This window comes from Bos indicus x Bos taurus, chromosome 4 (genome assembly GCF_003369695.1).
Source record: "Bos indicus x Bos taurus breed Angus x Brahman F1 hybrid chromosome 4, Bos_hybrid_MaternalHap_v2.0, whole genome shotgun sequence".
NCBI classification, from domain to species: Eukaryota; Metazoa; Chordata; class Mammalia; order Artiodactyla; family Bovidae; genus Bos; species Bos indicus x Bos taurus.
Window position 1 is genome coordinate 3,142,629 of NC_040079.1, and position 13,488 is coordinate 3,156,116.

A 13,488-nucleotide genomic window follows, 5' to 3' on the forward strand; every position below is an offset into this window, starting at 1 on the left:
GTAAAAATAAACCATTCAGACAAATGATTAGGTTTCCAAATTGAAGAACAGATAGGAAAATCGATTCACAAATTTGCTAATTGTCCTTTATAAGTGGAAAGAGCTGAACTGAAATGGATTTTAGCCATGATATACACAAAATAAACACAGTGTAAAGTACATAGAACTGAGTCTGTTTTTTTTTTTTAACTGACTCATGGATTAATTATGCTCACTCGCATCTTTGTTCTGTCCTAAGGAGGTGCCTGCATACCCTAGGTGCCTGCATCCCCTAGGTGTCAGATGAGTGAAACAAAACCTCACGGATTGTGGGAATAACTATGTCACAGGGCAGAAAGAAGACACTGGTATCAAGACAAGTTCTTTAGAAAGATGAAGTATTGTCACTTTCCAGAATTTATAGTTGATTTCAATAATCAATAAGGGCTGACATGATGTTATAAAGGAGGAGTCCTGGGAACTCTATTTTGAAGACAAGGTGGGAAGAATCAATTATTTGCACATGGTTGACAGAGATGTTGCTAAATTGCCTCCGAACATTCTTAGAGGCGTCTTGTTTCATGTGAGCTGTTTTCTGCCTGGTGCCCTGCCCTCTCTGTGTTGTTCACCAACCCAGACGCAGCACCCAGAGGACCAGTGAGGACTCGCGGCACGGAGGCCCAACGTCCCCTCTGACACTGAACGGAAGGACGACGCCTGCGCCTGGTGGGACGAGAAGGGGGTGCTTCTGTCATCCGACGCGACTGGGGAGAACCACCGGGTTCCCACCTGTTGGCCAGGACGCTCAGGCTGGCCTGTCCTTCCTAACCTTGATTTTAATAGTGAAATTCACTGCTTTGTATTGAGATCTTTCATAGCATCACAACCTATTAGGAGTTTCCCAGGTGGCTCCACAGTAAAGAACCTGCCTTCCAATGCAGGGGATGTGGATTCAATCCCTGGTCAGGAAGACCCCCTGGAAGTAACAACCCACTCCAGTATTCTTGCCTGGAGTATTCCATGGACAGAGGAGCCTGGCGGGCTACATTCCAGCAGGTCGCAAAGAGTCGGACATGATTTATGGACTAAACAACAACAACATGGCATAACAACGATTTTAAGAAAAAAAATAGGACTCAAAAATCCAGAATTCCTTCCAAGTGTTGCTCACGGTCTGAACCACTCAGGTAATGAGGCAACAAACTTGTTAAATCTTAAATTGTTTTAGTTTGTAACATAAAGCTTTTCTAATTTCCATGAATCCTGGACCACGCGCCCATACTCCTGACATTTAGTTTTACTTTCCCTTCTGGATCCCATTCATTTACCAGGTATTTGGTGACAACCTGACTCTGCTCGGTTGCAGCCGTGGGCCGGGGAAAATCAAAGTGAGATGAAAAACACTCTGTCCTTGAACAGCTTATGTTTGGTCTGGGAAATAAAGTTACTCAAAAGTGAAACAGATGAGCAATGAAAGGAGGAGGCTGATTAACTGCTACGCTAAGTGGGGCTGACAATATCACAGTGGTTTAGAGAAAGAAAAAGTCATGGTTATTCCATGGAGATGGGAAGATGGAACCATTACCTTGATATGTTCCAATTGTGAAACATTTTAGGAATTATGATAAAGAGGTGTTCCTTCCACCCAAGTGGGAGATGTCCACAAAATAGCCTATAAAAGCCCATTACGGACACTAAAGAGAACTCTTAGCAGCACAAATACTGTAGATCACTCCCAAGGCCACTGAAAAAGAATCTCCAAATGTCCAGAGCCGGATCTGCGCATAATGGGGACTGATGGGTTTGCCTGTGGCTGCAACTGCAACCATACCCTCCAGCCTCACATCCTAATGTTTAAAAAGGTTATTTTAATTTATAACTGCCTTGTTACATTATCTGAGGAATCTATCACTAAATGCACTCTTTCTTAATGCAGAACTCTGGTCCTGCTTCTAAATTCTATTTGATAGATCATCCTGAACTTCTCTAACCTAATATTCCCAAGGCTGATGTGGGCACCCTTCGAAATTAGATTCTTCATAAAAAATAATACACTGCTTCCATCACAATTGCATTAGGGAAGCTGTGATGAGGAAGAGAACATGGTTTATCTCCACAGACCTAAGTGCACAACTAGGTCAGGCCGGTTTTCAACCCCAAATCCACCTTCTTCTTAACTGCTCTGGCTTACAAGTAAATTCTGGGCAATCTCTTCTGAGGGTTTGCAGCCGAGCCCCGGAGAAAGGGCGTGTGCACAGTGCTTGGAAACCAGAGGGGAAGGGGGCACCGTCGTCCTGAGGGCCAGCTTATCCTCGCATGTGCCCTCAAAGAGCACCACACTGGACTTCCCCTGGGCTGGAACACATATCTACTGAATGGAATTCCTAAGCCTTGCATTTGACAATCATTCTCTTTTCAATTTTTAATGAATATGTAATGAGGCTTATCCATCAAACTTTTGGAAGTGGGTAAAATGCCCATTGCCTGGTCAGGTTCAAACATTTATCCTTCCCCATATACATGTCCAACAGGGTATTTTTAGTCGTAATCTTATTTAATAGACGGTGTATTTCCCATGTTCCTGTACAGTCTACCTACTATTTTGGATGGCTGTATAATTGCTCTTCCTGTCAATGGACCATACCTCACCAAATTGCTCTTCTACTGACACTGATTTTCCAGCCTTTAAAGCTATCATTATAGATAACAGCATTATGAATGCCTGTTTGTGATGCAGCTTTTGGTGTCTCTTTAAAGGGGCTTTGTGGTTCAGCTGGTAAAGAATCTGCCTGCAATGTGGGAGACCCGGGTTCAATCCCTGGGTTGGGAAGACACCCTGGAGAAGGGAAAGGCTACCCACTCTAGTATTCTGGCCTGGAGAATTTCATGGACTGTATAGTCCATGGGGTCACAAAGAGTTGGACACGACTGAGCCACTTTCACTTTCACTTTCTTTGCTAAAGGGCAGGAACATCTTTATGACTCTACTATATATTTTCATATTGTTTGGGAATGAATTTTCTCTTATGAGCGCTGCCCCTTCATACAGCATGATTAAAGTTAAAAGGAAATCTGCACTGAATGATAAATTCACTAATATGAAATGTAGTATTTCGTGCCTTATCAGTAAACAAGGATGTCACAAAACCATCAATGATTTCCAGCCTCCAAACGTAAACTTCTGTGCCGGGAGGGTGCCCAACAGGGAGGAGAACAAAGCCTGGGATTCGCAGGTGTCAGCTGTCACCACTCCCGAAGATGACCGAGGAACTAAGGGTGCAATGAAATCAAGCAGCAGGATGCTGGCCCCAGACAGGTGAGGTGAAATGAAAGAAATGATTTTGCTGAGCCCAGACTCTTGCAACTTCCCACATTTAGAAGAGCACTGCTGCTGCTGCTGCTAAGTCGCTTCAGTCGTGTCCGACTCTGTGCGACCCCATAGACGGCAGCCCACCAGGCTCCCCCGTCCCTGGGATTCTCCAGGCAAGAACACTGGAGTGGGTTGCCATTGCCTTCTCCAATGCATAAAAGTGAAAAGTGAAAGTGAAGTCGCTCATGTCCGACTCTTTGAGACCCCATGGACTGTAGCCCACCAGGCTTCTCCGTCCATGGGATTCTCCAGGCAAGAGGACTGGAATAGGGTACCATTGCCTTCTCCATAGAAGAGCGCTACATTCCTTAATTTGAGATATCAGGTTTTCCCTAATTAACAATAATCTTTGCTATCCTGACTGCCTCTCCCCCTCTTTATTACAGACTTCTATTTACCCTGCCCCCCCATGCCCCCTCCTCGGAGGCATTCTATCGGGGCTACTGGAGACGCAGCCTCCCAGGCCTGAATAAGCAGAACTCTCAACTTTCAGGTTTCGTGTATTTTTTTTTCAGTAGACACTAATTACACTGCTCTCCTCACTTTCTCTATAATCCTACGGCAACAAAGTTGCCTTTATGTTTTCTTTTTTTTAAATTTTTAATTGGAGGATAATTGCTTTAAATATGGTGTTGGTTTCCGCCATAGGTCAACATGAAGCAGCCACAGGCACACGTATGTCCCCTCCCTCTTGGACCCAGCTCCCACCGCACCCCACCCCCACCCCTCTAGGCTGTCGCAGGGCACCGGTTTGAGCTCCCTGCGTCACACAGAGAATCCCCACTTGTCTCTGTTTTACATGCGGTCGTGTATGTTCCATGCCACTTCCTCCGTTTCCCCGCCTCTCCCTCCCACGCTGGGCCCACAAGTCTGTTCTCCCCGTTGCCCTGCGAACAGGTCATCAGTACCATCTTGACACAATCATGGTGGAGGACAGCATGGAGAGTCCTTACAAACTAGGAACTGAACTGCCACACGACCCAGCAATCCCACTGCTGGGGTATACCACACACCACGCCTTTGTGTTCGGAAATCCCGTGCGTTCAGGGACCCTGCCGGTCAAAGGGAAAAGCCATGGAGCCACTTCCTAACCATCTCTTTTCATCGACGGTGACCACTGGGGAGCTCTGCTTAGGCGCCATCCATTCGGGTTAATTGCCGGAAACAGCTTATTTACTTGAGTGCAAGTGACTACTAAAGTGACGGAGTCCCTCAGAGCCGTGAAGTGATAACATATTGTGTTAAATCTGAAGGGTACCCTTGGTGGAGCTGGTAAATCACTCACTAAACTGGCTCCATCCATTATCTGAGGACACGTCAGGCGATTTCCCTCCCTGTGAATTAATTTCTTGGCTACTGTCATGGACTTCAATGCCCATGATGAATGTTTTTACAATGAATACCAAATTAACCCAAACTGATTAGAGGCTTTTATAAGTTATTAATGGGATGTCACTCTGGCCTGGTCCTCTCCACATCTACGACAGTTTCATTAAGTAATCTTCCCTTGCTGGAAAGATCCGTCTTTCTCCCCTCGTGGGACTTGTCAACGTCGACAGACGCTCCCTGCCCCCTTGGTTCCCAGAGCCGGGGGAGCAGTGATGCCCTCGGGGGCTGTGAGCTGGGGATGATGCCCTCGGGGGCTGTGAGCTGGGGGATGATGCCCTCGGGGGCTGTGAGCTGGGGATGATGCCCTCGGGGGCTGTGAGCTGGGGGTGATGCCCCTGGGGGCTGTGACCTGGGGATGATGCCCTCGGGGGCTGTGAGCTGGGGGTGATGCGCCTGGGGGCTGTGAGCTGGGGATGATGCCCTCGGGGGCTGTGAGCTGGGGGTGATGCCCTCGGGGGCTGTGAGCTGGGGGTGATGCCCCTGGGGGCTGTGAGCTGGGGATGATGCCCCTTGGGAGCTGTGACCTGGGGAGGGAGCTGCCCTCTTTCTGCTCAGTTTCTGGGTACGGTTAGGGTAGGGAGCAGTCAACCAGCTGGAGGTCCCAGGGCGGGGGCTTTGGTTTACCAAAGGAAGGAGGAGGCAGGAAGTCTCATCCGCTTTTTAGTTTTCAAGTTTTTTTTTTTTTAATTCCCTCGGCCCTGCTTTACTGAGAGGTAACTGACACACGAACTGTCCAAGTCTCGAGTGTGCAGTGTGTGGATCTGACACACCTCTCTACTGCAAAACAATCTCCACCATAGCATTGTGGGCACCTCCATGTCCATCTAGTCACTTAGCCTTTCCCAAGTCAGACAGACAAATACCGTGTTACCTCACTTGTGGGATCTGAAATCTGAACTTATGGAAACTGAGAGCAGAAAGGTGGCCACCAGGGGCTGGAGGGTGGGGGTGGTGCGGAGATGACGGTCAAAATGAACAAGCTTCCAGGTAGAGGATGAACACGCTGGGGAACCACTGCCTGGGGTTCCTGTAAGGAACGTATCCTCTCTGTCTCTCCAGGGATCACCCAGTGGGGCATCAGGGCAGGGGAACCGTCCCTGGGAATGGTCTTCTCTAAAGACACAGACATCTGAAAACCTAGGTGGAGTCAAAGGCCGAGGGAGGTGATGGCGTGTCTTGTGAACAGCAGCCCTTCCCCGAGAAGAGTCGGAGAAGTGTCGGGGAAGAGACAGCCTTAGCCACGCACCGGGACTCTTGGTTATAGCCGGCATCTCTCTATTCTATCAAATGCAGCCTCACTCACCTTCCCACACAGACCAGACCCTCAGCTGATGGTATTCTTATTTTTTTCCCATTCTCTACATTTTGGTTAAGCCAAGTAATAATCCTAATAACCACAGCAACAGGAAAGCCGTCACTCAATGAACACTTTCCACATGAGGTTCCACGCCACGTGCTTTAAACGGATTAACTTAACCCACATGGTGACCCCTACAAGATACACACTGTTGTCCCCACTTTACAGATAAGGAAAACTGAGGCTTTGAGAGGTTAAGCATTTTAATCCAGATCGCGGCTTTAAAGTGTCAGAAGCAAGGTCTGAACGAGACCCTGTGACGCCAGTGTTTTTGTTATGACTGGTCCTTGATAACCAGAACAAACTGAAGAAAACTTTCTGAGGTCTAAGATGAGGACCTTCAGATTCTGAGATGGATGAGGTGGTTGTGACGCTAGATCAGGGCTTCCAGGTTCCAATTGGGGTTGGGTCCTGGGCTCCCTGCCCGCACTGCCCACGGTCTGAGCTCTCAGCTGCAGGGTGAGCCCCTGCCACTGGCCCTTCTGTCTGCACCTGGCCGCCACCCTGAGAGCTGAGGGTCCCCCCGAGGCGGCTAAGCTCTCTGCAGGTGCCCACCCCTGTGAGGGGCGCTCCACTCCTCAGTCTGCTCTTCATTCATCTCCATTCATCTCTCTGCCCTTCATTCCATGCGACCACGTGCTTATCAGAACAATCTCTTCTTCGAGCCTCTCCTGTTGAATTACTGACATTTTGGTAGCATGAATTTTTACAATGTTAATGAGTTGTTTTTAAAAAACCCACTTTCTTTAAACTGAAAACTCGAATGATCCAGCGTGAGTGCAAATGCCTTCAGCTCGGATTTTCCTGAACCCTTCACTAACTCTCAGAAACGTGTCAAGACGCCGTCCTGCGGGAGGAGGCATGAGCCAGCGCCAATGAATGGGAGAGGTAAGACCCTCACTTTTCCTTTCTTTTTTTGGGGCTGTTGACATTTTAGAAAGAAAAATAACCTCTGTTGATAAAGCAGTGTTGTTAAGTAGGTAGGAAAACAGCACTGAGACAGAAAGGCTCCTAAGAAGTGGGTTTTTTTAAAGGCTTAGTTTACTTAGAAGGGACTTCAGACGCACAGCTGTTACACCGCTAACAGGCACAGTCACGACTGAGGTGGAGGGCGGCCCAGGGCTCTGCAAAGGGGTCCCCACGAGGTAACCAGGACAACACGGGTGCACACGTGTCCACAAAGGAAGGCTGCTGGGAGTCGGGGAGGGAAGCCTGATGGACGTGCGGGGCTGGAGGGGCTCAACACTGACAGCAGGTGATGGCGTTCACCCCAGGAGGAGGCCCGGACTTCAGGGTCTCAGCAGGGCCCATGCTGAGAGCTGCAATGGTCTGATGAGTACCACAGCCAGAGAGCAGGGAGAGACCCGAGGGGCGATGGGCCCGTTGGGAGGGCTTTGTTCCAGGGGAGTCATTTTATCCAGACTGGAGGGTCCAAGAGGCCTGGGCAGTTACTCATCTCCTGCAGCTCCCGCTGCGGCCAGGACACCAAGTCTGGGTGGAGTGGTCGGAAACGGGGTGCTCTGTGCTCAGTTGCTCAGTCATGTCCGACTCTTTGTGACCCCATGGTCTGTAGCCTGGCAGGCTCCTCTGTCCGTGGGATTCTCCAGCAAGAATACCAGACAGGGTTGCCATACCCTCCTCCAGGGGATCTTCACAACCCAGATCGAACCCATGTCTCCTGCATCTCCTGCACTGCAGGCGGATTCTTTACCTCCAAGCCACCAGGGAAGCACGAAAACTAGCTAGTGAAAGCGTGAGGCGCTCGGTCGTGTCCGACTCTGCGACCCCACGGACCACAATCACTGTCATGAGGACCACAGCCTCACGCCCTGGGAAGTGATGGCTAAGTCGACACCCTCTGCTGAGTGGGGACGCGGAGCTGTGAGCACACCTTAGTTTCCTGCTGCCGGGGTATCACATCCCAGCCCCAGCTGCTCCTCAAGGACAGCACTAGCCCCTCCACCCCAGGTCCCCTCACCACCCCTCTGCCTGCTCCTCACTGCACGGTTCTGAAAATGGACGCAGCATCCCTTTCAAAGCTGTGCACCTGTCCCCATCACGGGAGCAGGCCACGCAAAGAGAGACCCAGCTCTTGGTCTCTGAGCCACAGAGTGGACCCGCACAGACCCCGGCCCCGGATCACTGATGTGGTCTGCTGCCCTGCAGTCAGTTACAGAAGTTTCCATGTCTTTTGGTTCTGAAAGAAAACACTGCTATGCAGCAAACCCACCAAGTTCCCTGCGCTCTCAAGCCAGCTCACTGTGGGGCCCTCAGAGGCCTGAACCCCGAGTGTGCCATCAGCCGTAAGTGCAAAGCAGCTCACTGTGGGGCCCTCAGAGGCCTGAACCCCAACTGTGCCATCAGCCGTAAGTGCAAAGCAGGCCACTGCGGCTGCCCTCGACGTCTGTGTGATTTTGTTAGACGTTTCTAGCAGAGACGACATGCAGGGAAATGAAAGGATAATTTAATCATATTCTAGATCAGCAGAGACAAAACCTCACATAAACAGACGAACATGCAGGGAGGGGTGGGCAGGACGTCATGAAATGATCAAAGAAAATGGAGATTCTCCATTAGGCAGACATTCATCTGCTAGAGGATAAATGGAGAAAGATACAGTTTGGAGAGAGATTCTGATATAGTTTATGTTTCAGTGTAAATCACTACATAGACTGACTGAAAAAGATGGAGGAGGGACTTCCCTGGTGGTCCAGTGGTTAAGAATCTGCCTTGCAATGCAGGGGACTCAGGTTCGATCCCTGGTCAGGGAACCACGATCCCACGTACCATGGAGCAACAGAGCTTGCATGCCCCTGCTCTGGGCTTCCGCGACTAGAGAACCGCGCGCTGCACTAGAAGATCCCTCGTGCTGCAACTGAGACTCGACGCAGCCAGATAAACAAGGAAATACACACGCATGTTAGAATTTTATTTATTTTTTAATTGAAGGATAATGGCTTTACAGAATTTTGTTGTTTTCTGTCAAACCTAAACAAATATTTGAAAAAGAAGAATGGGAGGAAGAGGAAGCCGGGAGGCAGCTGTTCAGCGTTGAGCGTCTTTTCCCACTTAATCCCGCTTAACCCAGCCAAATCCATTTTCCCATCTCAAGGCTTTCGGCAGATAATGCCGAGTTCTGGGAACCACCCGGTTACCCCTCAGAAGAACAAAGACCACAGGCCAGCACCGCTTCAGCAGCGACTTTCTGGCAGAATGGACGCCTCCCCGAGGTCAAGCTTCTCCCTGTCCTCTCTCAGTGCAGGGAGGGGTCAGGCCATGCTCACCTCCTATGATGCGATCTGAAGGTCAAATGAAATTTACTCTAAAGGCAAGAACCAGTAATTGAAGGCCATGTGGAGGCGCTGGAGAAGATGCCTTTCAGCCCCTCCTGATGGCCCGGGTCACTGTCCTGTGGTTCAGGGGGTCCCCAGCCCAGAGGCATCGTGGGGATCTGGCCACACGGGGAGGAGGCGGTGCCCGGAAGGGCCTTGCTGAACTTTAACTGCAGCTGTGTTCTCTGCTCCCGGAGGATAAGTACTCATTTCACTCTGACTCATTATAATTAGAGTCGATTTCCTTTGGGGAGCAATATTTACTTTTAAAAATAAAACAGCAATGAGGGATCTGTGAGTGTTTGCAAGGCCTGCTTGTGGGTTTCGAAATGTCTTTGCCAAGAGCACCCACTGGGAGCACCTGGCCCCAGGGGTCAGGCTTTCCCAGGTGAGCACAGCCAAGAGGGCACTGGGTCCCCTAAACATTCACGAACTGGTGCCTTCCAGGGAAAGGCTGCCGACTCCTGCTCCAACATATAGGATGTTTTCTCAGCGCGGAGAGGTATTGCCTTCTAGACTCAGTACAAGAAAAACAGCAAAGTTAAAAAAGTTTAAAGTCTGAGATTCCAGGAGCACACGAGTACTCCTGGTACTAAGGCCAAGTAGCAGCAACCGTACTTGACTGAACCTTCATTTCCCTGAAGCAGAAAGGAAGCTGAACTTCCTTCACTGTCAGTCACATCCTAAATAGACACGAAGGTGTAGACGCATGGTGCTTCCCTGGTGGCTCAGTGGTAAAGAATCTGTTTGCAATGCAGGAGACCCAGGTTCGAGCCCTGGGTTGGGAAGATCCCCTAGAGGAGGAAATGGCAACTCACTCCACTATTCTTGCTTGGAGAATCCCATGGACAGAGAAGCCTGGTGGGCTACAGTCCATGGGGTCGAGAAGAGTCAGACACGATAGAGTGACTACACTTGATTTTCTTTCACACATAGATGCTAGCTATTTGCCTCCATCCAATTATTTTACATGTAAGTGGTTGAGAACCACAAGAATATATCAGCTGATTATTCCTCTGTCCATTCATGCATTCACTTTTGACCTCAACAGTTATTTCCCACATGCCAGGCATGGAGCTAGATGCTCAGAATCCACAGATGGAAAGCACTCGGGGCTTAGACCAAGGACCACCCCCCGGGGAGAGATGTGTGGGCAGGAACTCGTGTGTGAAAGGAGTCTGTGTGGTGACACTGGAGTGCCCAGAGCGGGCCTGGCCACGTGGGCAGAGGGCAGAGGAGCTTTCTCAAAGAAGCGGACCCTAGTTCTGCCGCTGGTTGCTCTTTAGGAGGTGAAGGTAAGAACGTCCATAATCACCTAACCCAGCCCTGACCACGGTGCAACCTGGCCTGAGTCTTAAGCACTTCAGTCTTCTACAACCTCCTATGGAATTGTGATTTTTTTCCTCGCACAAGCATCAGCGGCTTTGAGCAAAGACGACTCTTCTCTCCTGGCTGTGACTGGTGGACGGGTGTCATTCTACGAATCAGCTCGTGGCTCCCTCCTGCCCTCTTGTCACTGGTTTAGAGCCATTAAATGTGCCTTTTGAAACCTCCGCTCAGTAAGTGTGCAGCACAGGGAACACTCGGGCAGCAGCTAACACAGCCGGGTGGCATACACCCTCCTGCTTCTTCAAATCAATTTGAGGCAATGGAATTAACACACAACCGAGAAAAAATACTTGTACTGTTGGGGAAAGTAAGAAAATTTTAATTCCTAAGACAGTAGGCAGCCTGTTCAACAGAATCTCACCCCAAGGTTTTTAACATGGTCATTTTCTGCGCTATTTTAGGAAGAGTTTTAAAAAGGCAGCTTTATTAATTGGCTCAAAGATGTAGAAGAAAATGGTCCGCCACCATGCCACCTGATCTTCAGGCTGCAGGCGCTTTCCAGAAGGGGTGACATGACCTTGTCACCGGGACTGACGAGTATCACCTGGTTTTAGACAGAAGCAACACTAGGGATGAACCCGAGTGCTCACCTCACCCAGATCTTTCATGCAGGAGCTGGGCTAGCCGAAGGCAGCCTGGCATCTAGTTCGTGAACTCCCAGGGTTAGAACCCATGTCTTTTAACTACTTGTTCAGACCCTTTTTGCTACACTGTCTTGGCCATTGGGTATCTCGAAATGTCTTAGTTTTGCCAATGTGAGTGGGAATCCATGGAGCTTTCTGGCGTAAAGCAGAGATGGCCCCAACAGTTCTGGGCGTTCTGCAGATGCTGCGTGCTGGGAGCCCAGGTCCACAGCTACTGCAAATCTACTTTTCTCATGAAACCCTCCCAAGGAAAGAACCAGAGTTCCATGAGCAGAACCAAAGAGCATTTCGTGACTCCACCATTCTGACCATTCCCATCGGCTGTCCTCTGATGAGGTCCATCTCAGATTCACGGTTAAGTCCACAGTCAACACACGTGGCCCAGTCGGGGACTGCTTTAAGGAAAGCAGGTACCAGAACCAAGGCATATGCTCTTCCAATTTCAACAGAGTTCTCTAGCAAAAGAGATGGCCATTTACACATGCAGATGTCCTGGGGTATTTTTCCAAAACATAATTCACACAGACACAGATTCTGAGTCTAGTGAGATACATTCAGTCTGTAAAACATTAACTTCATCAACGCAGACACTTGGTCACTGAAAGCAACGTGCTTACCAGCTGCTGACCCTTGGGGCCCCATCCCGCATACTGAAGTTTTGCGTTGCTGACTTCCGGTGGATCCAGGCTCTGAGGGTCCCTGAAAGAAAAAACCAAAGAAAAAGGTGGGAAATAAGAAGTTAAGATGATGTAATATTATCTTCCACCTGTAGCTCACTCATGTTTCTTCCACCACATCATTTTCAGAGCTTGTGTTATTCAATTAAAACATCTCATTCAGCCTCCACCAGATTTCTTCAGATATATATATATATATATATATATATATATCTTACATGAAACTGAAATAGGCTGGTCATTGCTTACCTTCCATAGTAAATACTCATCAAGAGAGAACATGCAGAGAGGTGTGTAGACCAATTTCTAAAATATCCCTAATAGTCAAAATTAAAAACAGAAGTGTGCAGCTCTGCAGGGATAACTCCCCACAACTTCCATCTCCATCTTTGGCTTTCCCCCTGAGCTGGCTCATTCTGACCTTCCCAAACAGCAGCCTCAGGACAGAGTCCACCCTTTAGTTTGTGCTGATACACAAGAAGGGTGGGGTAGGGGAAGAAAGAAGTGGCGAAGGAGGGAGGGAGGAAGAGAGGGACAGAGACCTGAGGAGAGAAGGGGGGCAAGCACAGGAGGAGGATTTTTTTTTCTTTTAAGCATCACATTTTTCATTCTTAATTTATTGATATGCAAAATGCCACACTTAAAAAAAATTATATGTATTTAAATAAAGGTCCTAGTGAATAAGTCACAGTAATAAAAGGAAAAAACCTAACACTTTTATAAATATTAACTATTTCAGTGTATTTTGTTGCTACCACTGTGTACTCATGTAGGGAAGACTGGAGTTCGACTTTCTTTCAGACGCGTCTGCCGCACATGCCAGGCTCTGCAGAGGAGCACCTGTCACTGGACTATAGTGCTTTTTGTGCAGAAGACACAGCTGTGAAGGTGCCCATTCGTCTACAGAGACCACGGTTGAGCGGTCTTAGGAAAAGACAGATGCTGGGTTTTAGGAGCTGCTTGAACCAAGATGAAGCAAGAAGGGAAGGGAGGTGAGTGAGATGGGCAAGAATGTGCTGATTCAGAGCTTCAATCAGTAGAAAATTCTAAAATATTAATAAACGCTCAACAGCACTGTAAGGACGAAACAGAGTACACTGCAGACTAAACAGTGTTAAGGGAGGAGGATAGTCTGTAAAGCCCCCGGGGTTCAGGCATTGAGGAGACGGGTCTGGAGAAACCGCGGAAGCCTGAAGGTGGGTGCTGAGGAGCTAAGCTAAGCCAATGACAACAGTGGTCGCCGCGAGGTGGGACCCAGGCAGGAGGGCCTTACCGTTCCAGCTTCCAGACGACTTGTAACCAACTCTGCCTCTGCACGCTTTAACATTTCAAAGCATTTCCATAAACATGT

The 13,488-nt window shown here is 48.9% G+C and overlaps 1 protein-coding gene across 4 annotated transcripts in view; it reads right to left on the reverse strand.

Annotated features, from left to right (window-relative positions):
* The window catches only part of DPP6 (dipeptidyl peptidase like 6), a 1,064,355-nt gene that overhangs the window by 153,418 nt on the left and 897,449 nt on the right, over nucleotides 1–13,488 (reverse strand). For all 4 annotated transcript variants that reach the window (XM_027538503.1, XM_027538505.1, XM_027538502.1 and 1 more), the window contains exon 7: nucleotides 12,078–12,159. In XM_027538503.1, the coding sequence (XP_027394304.1) occupies nucleotides 12,078–12,159 (82 nt within the window). The remainder of the gene's footprint in view (nucleotides 1–12,077; nucleotides 12,160–13,488) is intronic.